Source organism: Symphodus melops, assembly GCF_947650265.1.
Source record: "Symphodus melops genome assembly, chromosome: 17".
Taxonomy (NCBI): Eukaryota; Metazoa; Chordata; class Actinopteri; order Labriformes; family Labridae; genus Symphodus; species Symphodus melops.
Genome location: NC_136707.1, coordinates 13161473 through 13175327, shown reverse-complemented (window position 1 = coordinate 13175327; position 13855 = coordinate 13161473). Strand labels below are relative to the sequence as shown.

General features: G+C 39.0%; 1 protein-coding gene across 1 annotated transcript; it reads right to left on the bottom strand.

Moving 5' to 3' along the window:
* Window positions 1-366: 366 nt before the first annotated feature.
* On the bottom strand, window positions 367-4710 carry LOC306838514 (ADP-ribosylation factor-like protein 4D). The gene is made up of 3 exons (XM_079366722.1): window positions 4512-4710; window positions 2823-3483; window positions 367-1105 (listed from the first exon to the last, which is right to left on the bottom strand). The coding sequence occupies exons 2-3, from the start codon at window positions 3264-3266 to the stop codon at window positions 941-943; spliced, it is 609 nt and encodes a 202-aa protein (XP_079222848.1). The 5' UTR covers window positions 3267-3483; window positions 4512-4710; the 3' UTR covers window positions 367-940.
* Between the last annotated feature and the right edge of the window lie 9145 nt (window positions 4711-13855).

Below are 13855 nucleotides of genomic sequence, written 5' to 3'. Positions count from 1 at the left end.
TTTGTGCAACAACCTGCAGGTATGATTCACTTCACATCCCATCAGTGCGTCTCCTGTTAGATGCTGTGCCAAACGTCAAAGTCCTGCTGAGGTTTGTAAAGACATGTGCTTCCATTTCCATTATGTCATGCAAGGCATTTTAAATAATGAGACAAGTGTCGTGAAAGCATGAACTCTGGCTCAATAATTTATTCTTGACATTTACAAAACAAAATCTACACAAGATGAAACGCTCGAACTGACAACAAACCAATCAAGCAATCAACCAACGCTGAAGAACCAAACTAAGACAAGCAAAAATAAAAACTTTGGTAGAAAAGGAGAGTGTCAAAACTTTCATGGCATTTCAGTGTTTCAGTCTGTCGTGCTGCTCTGTGTCGTCCGGGTGGAGAGTGAATTAAATCGTGAGCTTATCGTTACCCACAATAATCACAAGAGTCCTCTTTGGAACCCATAGTGTTGTCTGAACATCATGCAACATAAAGATTTCTGAATAAAGTGTGACATGAAAACGTAGTGAAAGAAACAAGAACTGTGCTCAGGTCATGCCTGCAGGTTTCTGTTGGAAGAACAGTCTCAAAAAAAAATATCCTTCAATACTGGAGTGAGTGCATCGAAGAGTTCGTCGTATATTGCACAGGTTTTCTTTGTTGTGCTCTCCTATGTGCTCCGTTCAGGATGTGAGGTGAGGAGAGCAAAGAGTGCCCACGAGGACCATCATCCGAAAGAATCATGTCTAATGTCTACAAGGTGAAGGAAGGTGTTAATTTGCTCAAACTCTCATGCCAATGTTTGAACTCCTTAGACGACACCCACACCTAGATTCCCTCGTGTTCCACCTATCGAAGTTTGGAAGTGTCCGCGACATGGCCTGCTGAGAAGATCCTCAGACGAGGAGTGGTTCAAAGTCACTTCTGCCGCCGGCTCCACTATGTTCCTCTCATCTCTTCTTTTTGCTGTGTCGGAGCATCTTCTTCCTCTTCAGGATCATCTCGTAAAGGTGGTCCAAGCCCGGCTGAAGGCCCTGACCGTCGAGAGCAGAGCAGCCCTGCGTGTGGTGCAGCGTCGATGAGCTCAGCTCATGGAGGCCGAGCGCCTTCTCAACCTGAAACACAGACGCGTAGACAGGAAATGAGTCACAACCGGACACTTTTTCAAGCATATCTGACTTTTTACAGCTGAGAAGTGTTTGAGGTAATAAAAAAAATGCAGTTCCTCCAAAAGGTGCTCACTTAAAGTTGCTAAGAGGCTCAGGAAAGCTGCTTAATCTGGTAAGAAAGTTGCAGAGTTGGCGACACTGCTGACTACTTTTACCTTATTAACTCTGAGTGAGATAACTACTGATAAGATTGACTTAACCTGACAAACAGTGGCAGGAAGTCAAAGTCAGCTGCGGGTAGAGGAAAATGTACACTTTTGCTAAAGGCTGGTTCACACGGCAGGATAATTAGGCCGATTTTGACCAAGATTCTCCCCTTACTTATCTTAAGGGCGCCCCGATCATCGTAAAATAATCCTGCCATGTGTGGTGTGTTAAGACTGCTGACGTCTGATCAGAAAGATGCCGGGATCACTCCGATCTTAAATGTAGGATATTCAACATGTCGGATTGTTTTGGCCCGATTTCTCATCGTGTGTGGTGTGCTCCGATGGGAAAACGAGCACGAGCCTGTTGACTGTGACGCGTAGCCAATCAGACAGAGAGGTGGCGTAGTGGCGAAGAAATGACAGGAGCATGTGGGTAATCCAAAAAAAAAAACCACGTTTGATCTCGAGAGGTTTTGCGAGATTTCCTGTCTGATCGGGGGATGTTCGCGAGGGGTGTGCTGATGTTGCAAGTGTTGCTGCACACCAAACACTCTACGACCAAAACAGTGACACCTCCTATCATTTATCACCATGTGTGTGGTCTCTAACGTTTGGGAAATCTGCGGACAATTTTAAAACCCTGCCGTGTGAAGCGAGCATTATACACACTACAGAACAATTTAAATAGCATTTTACATTTGTTTTAGCTTCATTGTGATATGAAATTCTCCCACTAACATGAAGTCTGTTGTTTTCCTAATTTTTCAATTATTGGTCATTTTCATAACCATGGGACTATTGTAGTCGTTTTTCTTCTGACAGCACACAGCCTCAACTTTTAGGAGCAACAAAGAGATTGCATTCGTATGAGAGACTTACGGAAAGATCTGAAAATTGCTCGGGTCACGTTTGTAAATGTTCCAAATGTTATTACTGCATGGACAAGCCCGGGGAATACAACTTTTGAAAAAGAAGCTCACCATCCAATCCTTCCCATAACTGATAAAAGACCTCAACTCATTTGAGCAAAAAGTACAGTTATGCAAAGTATGCAGTGTGGGGAGCCTCTGGTTTTGTTTGTGTACCCACAGTTCAGAAACAACTCACTCACTGGCTGCTGAAACGATCGCAACGCATTTTGCGGCCCTACTTTGACACATTTTGTTCGACTGAAGTTTTAAGATCAGATCTGGAAGCCTTCTTTGAGACTGCCAGTAAAACTTGTTGTGTAGGGAAAAAATTGTAGAAACTCGGTTTACACCAAAAGTCAAGTCAAGCTCGCATTTTGCTCGATTAGGCCATTTAACTGGACTTCTGAAATTTAGAACGATTTCAGTCAGACTTCTGAATGTCAAGCTGACTGATCCTCAATTTAAAGAATTGTCGTGGCATAAAAGCAGCAAACATTTAACTTTGCATGACTTTTTATCAAACCAGAGCGAGCTCCAGTTAATGGACACCGACATACTGGAAAATCATCTCAGCTCTGATAACATTAAGACAAATGTAATCACCTCTGAAGCTGACATGGCTCCAACAAGGTCCTGTTTGTTTGCCAGGACCAGCACCGGGACCCCCTGGTTCTCTGCTGATCGAGCGATCCTGTTGAGCTCCACTTTCGCCTCCTCCATGCGTTCCGTCTCTGCTGCGTCCACCACAAACACTAACCCGTCCGTCCTCCTGGTGTACGACTTCCAGAGGGGCCTTAGTTTTTCCTGACCGCCTACATCCCAAACCTGGAGCATGGTCGTGTTGGTTTTGGAGTTTCCCATAGTCACTTTAATCCGCTCCATGTTAAAACCTTTCGTGGGGATGGTCTCAACAAACTCTTGCAGCTTGAGTCTGTAGAGGAGAGATGTTTTCCCAGCAGAGTCCAACCCAATCACCACTATGTGTAAAGACTGAAAGTGAGGGAGGAACGGGGTGGTTGGGGCGATTTCTGTTAGCTGGTTCCCCATGTTTAGGTCCTTTAAAGTGTGACAATTCTTCTAATGATACACACGACTAAACCATCTCCTTCAGCAGGCCATTCTTTAACCCCTTTATATATTGGTCCTTTCCTGGGTTCGTGTCTCACTTTGCCTGTCCAGAGATGCTTTGAGGTCTGGCAGGAGAACAGTTAATGCTTCACTTCAGAGGTTGGTGGAGGAGGCTGGGGCTGCAGTCACGAAAGACCTGACAGAAAAATAGAAGGAGGGGAGGATGAGTCAGCTATTTCTACAAGGGCAGTGGGCTGTGAGTAATTAGACTGGCTGGGACTTAGTGCAGCTCCAGTTCTCACTGTGCACAGGACTCAATGACAAGTTTATACTTAATGTCACATCTGTTGGAGAATTATTAGGTTTTATAACATGCAGAGTTAACACATTGATGAATACAGTCCAACTACTTCCATGCAAAAAACATGGACTTCTGTTAGATTTAGTTGTAAAAAAAATAGTGCTTCTGTATAAAGCATGCCTCTTTATTGGGACTATGTGCTGGAAAGCATGCCCTGAAACAATACATCAAGATGCATGCATTATCAATTGTTTTTTTTTTAATTTGTACTCTCAGTGTAGAAATGGGATCTAAATTGTGCTAATGTTAGTATATGCTGTATTGTTCCATTAAACATTAAGATACTTTCATTGAAATCTATCCAGAGAAAAAAGGTAACAAAAAAAGGATACTGTTTAAAAGGAAAAATACTGAGTCGAGCACAGCGCAAGAGTTAATTCTGAGACGGGCTAACAAAAATATAAATTATATGTTTATCCTTAACAAATAAACCAGCTGGCCAAATGTGAAAATAACATTGGAAACATTCGCAAAACTTCTGTTGCAAACTGCCTACAAGTTAAAGCCTTTTTTTTTTTTTTTTGAGATACTGCATTTGCATGGGCAGTCTGGTGTTTTCTGTTTCGGGCTGTATCCTGCACACGACTGAAACCCCGGGGATTAAAGAGAGTGTGCAGCAGCGCAGACATGCACACAAACACTCACTGTTCAGTTTATAATCCAGTTAAAGAAACAGCAGATTACACAGGCAAGCAGCTCTTTGTACAAAAACAAATAACCCCGCACGTTTTCAAATGTTTTAAACATTATGTGCAAAACAGGAAGTCACAATTAGGCAGAATAGTAAACATGTTCTCATGCGTATCTCCGCTCTCATAAAGCTACGCGGTGGTTATATAAATGTTGAAAATTACTTCTCTTACCTGCAAGTTACTCCCAGCACCTTTAATGTGATAACAGCTCGTCAGGAAGACGTATTTTAAACAATATATAAGAGAACCGCCAAGTAGTCTATACAAAAGTCGCTTTAAAATGTGCGGCGGCCAGGCTAGTGTGCTCCGTGTGTCTGACGAAGAGTGAATGGCACTAGGGAGACACGGCGCTCCCAACCCCCCGCTGATGACGTAACGACAGCGGGCGGGGCTAAAGGAGCAGCCTATTGAAAGAAGACGGTGTAATAACGATATTATTTGATGTAAATAAATTGCTGAAATCATAGACTGTAACTGGCTGATTTACACATGATAAAAAAAAATCTATGCAGACTAAATTAATTTTAAAAGAATTGTGTCCATTTTTTATGACTTTGTGTAGCACAGGCTTACAGATGATAAGATTATGTGTATCCTAAATCAGAGGTTAAAGTTGGCTACCACACTGTTGCTTTCACATAAATGTATTAAGAAACAAATGTAACTTCTAAGCTGTAGAGAAAAACAATGTACACAGCTTTTTTTCAATGTAACAGCTCAGTTTAAGAAATAGTGAATTTATTTATTGCCCATCACTGTCGGCTAACTTAATTTCCTCTCTTGAAAGTGTATTTGCAAGAGCTAAAACTTCGCTAATGCACTTACCTGACTTGCTCTTATAAACACTCCACATTCTTAGCACATGGGACTGACAAATACAAGCTTTTTTCACCTAAATTGAATTCTGTTGACTAGGCATTTTAAAGGCTAAACCAAATGAAGCAAAAAGAACAAATACATGTGAGTTTCTGTTTGTGTGCATGTACTGTACTTGTAATTTCACAGGCGACTTATGAAACCAGAGAGATGATTGATTTTTTCTGGTGGCACCAAATTGATTACAGATACAACAGAACTAGCGTCAAAATTGGATTCAAGGTTATGTATTGATTTCCATTAAATGGGAATTCAAACATGTCCATTCATGATCCTAAGGGATGGGACGAATGAGGGAGGAGGGGCACTAACCTTTCCCTTCTAGAGCACTGGTTCCAAACCTTTTTTGGTAGGGGTCACTCTTCCTGGTCTGAGGTTGTCAAAATTAGATTTGCACATGTTAAATAAAATCATTTACATTTGTACAATGGTCTTTTTGGTAAGAACAAGGGTAAAAGCATGTTCTGATGGAATTTTATCAATGAGAACTTAACGAAATGTATGTTAATTTTTGAAAGCAGTCATCACTCTTTTTTTACTACCTCCAGGCCAATTCAGAGCCAAATAAACAAAACGGAGAACACAAAGCTGCAAAATGAAACCTGGAAAAATACCTTTATAAAACATTGCGTGTATAATGATGTGTAAAGCTGTACTTATATTCTTAAAGCTAGTTAATGTTTAACAGGCTTTGAACTTCTCAAGGGGAGGTTGTTTTTTTTCTTTTTATTAAACCCATTTACATTTGTCTGAAAGGTAAATATACATACAGAATTTTAATTACTGTCCCTTTAAAGAAGTCCGGACACTGTCGGGACCTGTTTGTCTGAAAAAAAGTCCTGGGTGAATATTTGATGATACTTGGAGTAACTGAAGCTTAACAGGCCTATGGAGATTTTTCTTCCCCCATTGTTTTCTCTGAAAAGACGATACAAGCAGATAACAAGCCAAATTGAAAATCATTTTTTAAAATGAGCAAAGTTTCCCCTCAGAAAAAGACAATTAAAAAAAACATTTTAGGGTCAACTGAAACTGTTCTACAGCAGCTCAGAGCACCGAAAGGTCATCATGGATCAGTGTGAGATATCAATGACATAATGGGTCAGCTGGATCAATTTGCATGGTAATGGACTACATACTTCCCCATTGTTATGTAACAACGATAGCAATGATGGCTCCCTGAAAATGTGTCTGTGTGATACTAGTGATGAGGTGCTAAATGATGTCATGGATTCTATTGTGGAGATCCAGTCCTGATAGAGCTGCTGTAAAAAGGTCCTGATTTGAATAGAGGATACTGTTGTAAAGCTGTACAATTGTGTCAGCATCATGGAAGCTATGTTAAGTGTGACCAGAACACTCATTTCACTATCAACATATTTCTTCTCAAGTGAGTCTACTGTCACTCTGATAAAACAACCAAAACGTTTGAGCATCATGGTTTGATATTTTCAGGTTTAAGAGTCAAACACATGTACATTTTATGCAAAGGGACCTATTCATTGAAAAAAAACGAAATATTCGACAGATCCATTAAAGCATATTGGTGTGTTGCATGCATTGAAAATCAAAATTTTGCTGAACATTAAATGTGACAAGTTAAAAACAGCCATACAGGCTCTGGTTCCTTGTTGCATAGTGTTTTAGCGCCCTCTGCTGTATACCATAGCAATGGAAGCACCTGGTGACCAACAGTTTATCTCGGCTACTGCATATCCAACAGCAACAAGACACTGAAACCCATGCAGGATTTTAATGGCTGGAATGTGAATAAGATGAAGTTCCTAATGAATAAATAAAGATAGCTTGAATGCTTTACATAATTTTGTTACTTTGCAAAAAAGGAAAAAAAAAATCTTCTTTAGTCTTTAGCCTATATATTGTTTTCATGCATTTAGGAAAGCGGCTTAACTATAGTGATTAAAATGGGACCAAGATCCTTTGTGATACACATTGATTCCTTTCAGTTCTTAGAGTCTCACAAATGCTTATAAAATGTGAAGTAACTAAAACATTGTGAATGACTTTGATTGGCCTGTATGATTTTACAATGGAGGTTTGTCGTCCAAAGGGATACTGTTCATGTTTTGGATCAGTCCAGTGCTCTGCAAATACTCAGATTATCACTAGTATTGAACCTTAATGTGTTGTGTTGCTGGAAAATATCCTCCTAACACACACTGCATCCACATGTGAGTGCTCTTATTGTATATGGTTGTTGATTTAATTTTCTATATTTCTCGGGGAGTTCCTTTTTTAAGCCCATATCGGGTTTTTTAACCTCTCCCGCACTTACTATTTTTTTTTTGTGTGTAATGTTTTCTTATTTGTGTAATTGTCTTTTTGGTGTAAATAAACAAATCAAATATATTCATGTCAAAAATATAGTGCTGTCTTAATCTGCTGAAAATGTAAAGTATCACAACACAACTTGATTTGGCACATAAATAGTCAAATTGATCAGAGTAGAATGTGAAAACCTTGGACTTTTGGAAAGAGTATTCACTGGATGCAGCAGGAATTTGTTATAAACTTCACATCTGGATTAAACGTGTTTGAAGGAGTTTCACACAGCTCAACATTTGCTGCACGTGCTTTGGGAAAAAATGGCCTTTTAATGTTGCATTTAAGAAATGACAGCTACAAAAAACTGTTAAACAACAACCTAGTAGAAATATGTGGTGCTGTATTTGTGAACCCATTTTTCTCCCTGGGTTCAGTTCTGGAATTCAAAAGACCCGCTTAACGTTCTTAATGTTCGCAGTGAAATCCAGATAGAAACTGAATACGTGATTTATAGCCTAAATCTTCAATGGCTATGACTCAGAATCATGAAACACAGGACATGATGGAAAACTGTCCATTGTGCCAAGGGCGGTATACATATTCAGGTTTGCCTTGATGTTGAGAGTGGTGTGAGAGCTGTATCTCAGACGTGGGAAAGATGTACATTTTGGGAGACATCATCAGTAGTGTACCTTAGAATCAGTGGGTGTTTCGGCCTTTCAGCACCAAAAGAGGGGAGACGGATCAGCCAGGCAAACAATTAGTCAAGTCTAGTTTATCTGTATAGCACATTTAAAAAACATCTTCAGCTTTACAACGTTACTGTTTGTACGCTTTACAGGCGAACAAACAGACACTTACCTCGACTAAAAATAAATAAATAAAATCAGGGACTCAAATCATCAAAAGGCTAAGAAACAGCCATTCTAATAAATAAAGCAAGTCATGGACTTGGACCCCCTGGATAAGAGTCAGGGACCCATAACAAAGAGTCAGGGACCCATAAGAATCATGAAACACTACATATCATTAGTAGTGTACCTTTGAGTAACAGTGTGTTTCAGTCTTTTATCACTAGACACCCTCATCAAAGGTGGCCAACTATTCATATATCTTGCTTTCGTAAGGTTGTGATCTTTTAGCCTAACATCTTATCTGACAATCTTGGTTCCAAGTGGCAGAATTGTATTGTCCTGCTAAACTGAATAAATTAGCTGAAACAATGACGGATTTGTATTTTTCTGTTCTGTCCTGCATTAAGATATTTTCTGGTAGGAATATTTCATGTCCTGTATGAACAGAAGAGATGTCTACAGCTACCTTTGAGCGTACATAGTTAATCCCTGCTGTTTTAAAAGACTACTGTTTTTTTTGTTTGTTCTTTTTGAAAAGGCAATATTACACACAAATATACAAATACATGTCTTTACAAGTCCTTTTTACAGTTTGTTTTGGTTTATGCACAGAAAGAAAAAAAATCCACATGGCCTATGTGAAAATCCACTTGGTTCTGATCAAATTAGTCAGTCCTCCATTGTTGTTTCTTGGTGTATATACCCTTTTATACTTGTTATACGCATTTGCTTTTAGTATACACCACCAGGTCGTATAAGTACATACATTCCGTTGTGTGCAGCATTTCTACTGTTAATCTTCTCAACAGTAAAGTTATTGCATAATCACATTTCATTCAAAAAATCCTACAGTGTTAAACTTTAGTAAGCATTGTGTAGAAGGCTTTCACAAAAGTAACACAGATGCACACACACACATATAAAGGTAAAACCATTGTTCGTGAGCCACAGGGAGGTTGCATGTGATTTATCCATCCCACCTTCTCGCGTCTCTCTTACTAAATACTTCCCAGGAGAGCATTGTGTTGCCTGGAAACTCAATTTAACAAGGTCAGAGGCAGGAGAGAGGTAAAGAGAGACTGACACCTCAGCCTTCACCAACCCTCCACAGACGCTGCTACGGCTGCTTTATTTCCAGAGGACAGGCCAGGTGAGCCAACATTTATTTACAATGCCCTCTATTTAATAGACATGACTGTGCTCCACAGTATTCACTCCTGTTAAATACATACCTCGCTTTTGTCCCATTTACTGCAAAAGTTGTGGGACTCACAACATTTGAAAGTAAAGTCACCTCATTTGAAAAACCTGGAATTATACATACAAATTATAGAATACATTGTAAAAAAATTCGAATTTTTAAAAAAAAGTTATTGTCTGCACTAGATTACTGGATATCGGTTTATTTTTTGATAATGTCAAGCTTACTACAATGCGAAGATATGATTAATGATTAATCAAATGCTTTATATCTTTGCATACGGCTCTAGACAAGTTTAAATGAAAACATATTTAAAATTAATTTTTGAGCACCATTCTGTATACTGTAAGCTTCATGTTACTTGTAAATTCATGCATAGGCCATATTTCTATGCATTGCAGGATAAACCCAATGTAATGATTATCATCTTTGCAAAATGGGTCAGATAGGTGAGATAGAGTATAGCTGTGATAGGTATTCAGTGTGTGCCAGGTGTCAGGAGTGCATGCAGAGTTGGTAACCCAGGACGAGATCAGTAATCAGAGGAGCTGCTGGCAGTGGTTGGAAGTGAGAGCGGATCAGGTGACTCTATTGTCAGATCAAATGAATGGAAATAGAGTGGAGGACACAAGGGGTAAATCTTAGTTTTTGTGTGTGGTCAAAATAAAATATATTTGATTCAATTGGAAAGCCTCCTCATACTATTAAGCTACTTGGTAATTATGGAGTTCTCAGTATTGAGTTAATGTCTGTCTTTGACTGCCCCGACTGACTTTAACGTTTGGAGGCTGTTTTAGTGAGATGTGATCAGAGGTGTACTCTGGTTGGCTCTTGCACAGTGCAGATTTGAGCCTGGCTGGGTTTGTTTCCAATCCATTTTCATAGCGCACACTAATATGTCAACTTCAATCACTGGACGCGTTTACCAAGAATTTGTGTTAAAGAGGAAACTTCTGGATTAATAAATGCTTTTAACTTCTTACTGAGATACATGCACATGACAACGTATGCTTTACTTTGTAAAAGATCAACAAATATAAATGTAATCATTTCTTTAGATCCCAGATGTCTTTGCAGTGAGAGGAAGGGAGAGGCAAGTGTTGAACAACTTAGAAAATCCCCTTTGGCTCTTCCTGATGATTTGTTGAATTAGAAGTATTTATTACCTTTTATTGTTCTTAAAGACAGATTTCTGAATTACAGCCTTGCACTCAGGTATAAAAGAAAACTGTCCCAATAAATTAAGTATTTTTGGGTTGACACAGAAAGAAAGCCTCTGAAGTTATCTCAATTGTCATATCAATACATCTAAGCAACACATTTAGACTATACAGAGAGTTCAAGAAAATGTAGTCTCACTGTAATGATGGAACAGAGATCATGTAAGCTACATCCACACAGACTTTGTATTTTACTATCTCTCTTATCTGCAGATGTAAGATGTGATGCTATAAGCCTAGATAATGTGTTAATTTTCTTTAATTTGTCTAGTACCCTGACGTTTCCTCTAGCTGCTGTATGTAAAGATGTCCGCCATGCACTGGGAGGCCAGACGGCGTCAGAGTTCTCTGGACAACAGGATGGCAAGACAAAAACTGCAAGTAAATAACAGCTTTCACTGACCGTACTAAAGTGCACTCTCATGAATTCAGGCAATGTTGAAACATGAACTTTCAAACACTGTTCAGCAGCGGATGGCGGTGCAGCAGTCTACCTGCGCTACTTTATTATTGAACAACGGCGGGGCTGATTGGAAACTGAGCAGGGACATGTAACACCACGACAAGGGGCAAACTTGTTTACTGTGTTAGAGTAACTTCCTGTGTCCGGTTGCTGGTTTTCATGATGCTTGTTTTCAGGATACATTGAGAGACAGAAACTTTAGTATTTCTTATAATAATTCTTATAATTTTTCACAGTTCAGTATAATTTACTTAGATGCTTACACTGCAAACACTGGGCTTGTGTATCTGTTTAATTATATCTTAAGCCACATTCACCTGACAAGGCCAGATAAATATCTTATTTAAAGGCAGGGTAGGTCATATTCTCCAGATACACTTTTTAAGATTTCTTGTCTTTAGGTCCTGACAGTAATTACATTGGAGGAGTCGTTCGTCTTTCAACAGGAAGGTCGGGATTAGATTCCCAGCTCCTGCTGTCACATGTTGAAGTACTGTACCGTTGGGAAAGACACTGAACCTCACATTGATCCTGCTTCTACACCAGCTGGGGCTAAATGTATCTGCATTATACTAGTTGATAATACTGATGGGCAGTTAACATAGTAGCCTCTGCCATCAGTGTGTGGAAGTGACATGTAGTGTAAAATCAGCTTTATGGTCTAGAGGATGTCAACACACTTTACAAAACCAAGTCCATTTTTATTTGAGTTTTAGCAGTAAAATTGAGAAAGGCTTCATCTTGTTTTTGATAATATATAAATAACATTTATCAATCAGTTTGAAAGCAAATGACAATAAGCCAGATTTACCTGATCAGCTACCCCAACACACCAGAAGAACTATTGAGTAAAAAAACAAGCAACTGTTCCAAACTACAAGCTAGAAGTAAAAAGAATAGAAGAGAAAGATCCACATGAAATCTTTAAATTGGATAAAGGACACTGTATAATGGGTATTTATACAATGAATTGTTTCTGTCTGTTGAGAAGTACTATTTTTTTTTTTTACTGCTGGAGTTTTGAAGCGTTGACTTCAATTAATCATTTGTCTTCACAGATGTTGCAGAGCAAACCTGAGACCAGTAACAATGAACCTGCATCAAATACAGCAGAAGAGCAGACAGGTATATTGTTACTTTCGACACGAGGTTAATCAGAACAAGTTTGTATTAACACCATTCATCCAGTAGAATAGTCGATCCTAGCTTCTTTTAAAGTACTTCCACTCCCTAATCCCAACTCAAGTGTTTTTACCCCTCAATTTAGCAAAAAGTCAACACACATGTAAAGTTCACAGTACACTTTACACTCCAGCGAACACAAACAAAAACACAGCAGGCCAGCCTTCACAGTCCAGAGCGCTCTCAATCCCTCTTCAGGATTCATGAAGGGTCACACAGTCTGCTCCACTGTGTGTGTCAGATATCAGGAACGCAGTTTTCATCACATTACATCCTAAAAGGAAGGATGGCATGTACTGCAGACTTTTTTCATCTTATCGGAAACTGACACATATCAGTAAAGATTCCTGAGTTTAAAGAAAAGTATAACTTTACTGTCCCCTCAGAGAATTTTCTTAATTGGACTACAGTGGCACATACATCTGCAACCATAGTGGTAAAACCATCAAACAATGAGACAAATTGTTTGTTAAAAGATACCTTATTAATTCAATACAACGTATATAAAAGCGTTCATTTGCTTTTGCAGATTGCATCATGTTTTTCACGTGTTGTTTCCAGCTGGAGGGCACTGTCCTCACTGTAAGGGCGACCTGAAGACACCTGTCAATCACAGTGCCAAGGTACCCAACAGATACTCAGTAAGTAGCACCTTCTAAATACAATGAATAAGAGCTTCTAAACCAGCAAGCAGGAAATCAAAGCTTATATATAGAAATGTTGAAACAAAAAATGTCTCTTCTCTTAAAGTCTTTGCAGTACAAACAGCAGTGGTGAGGACAATGAGCAACAGCACCTCTCCATGAGCACCTGGAGGATTACTGGACACAGTTTGGAAGATCTGAACAGTAGCATTTGTTTTTTGGTTTCTAGTTATCATGGCTTTAAGTTAATGGAATTCACTGAAGATGTATCTCGTCTACAAGTAAACCATACCAACTGGACCAATGGTTGACCTTGGAAATATGATATCCTGTCATTTGTTCATTAACGTTTGGATTTAAGATCACAGTAAGCTTAGCCGATTAGAAATGGTGACATCACAACATGGGTTGTGATTTTCTTTGATTCATACATTAAGTTTATCACATAACCAGTAACTGGTGGAAGAAAAGCTTTTTTTAAACTACGGACCAACATTTGGGTTTTTCCCAGGGTCCCTATGTCTAATGGGAATTATATCGTAAGATTTTTCTTGCATAAAGGTTTAAATAATAATAATGACTGATTAAATTACCAAAATGGTAAATAGTGATGGTAAATAGCGCCATGTCACACCTACTCATTCACATAGTGGTAGCAGAGGTTGCTGTAGTGAAACCAACAGAAGTAACTCCCATTCATACACTGCTAAAGAAATGGTAGTAATTCGTGGTTAAGTGTCTTGCCAAAGAAAAAATAGTTAAACAGCAAAAAGCCACAGAATCCCCTCA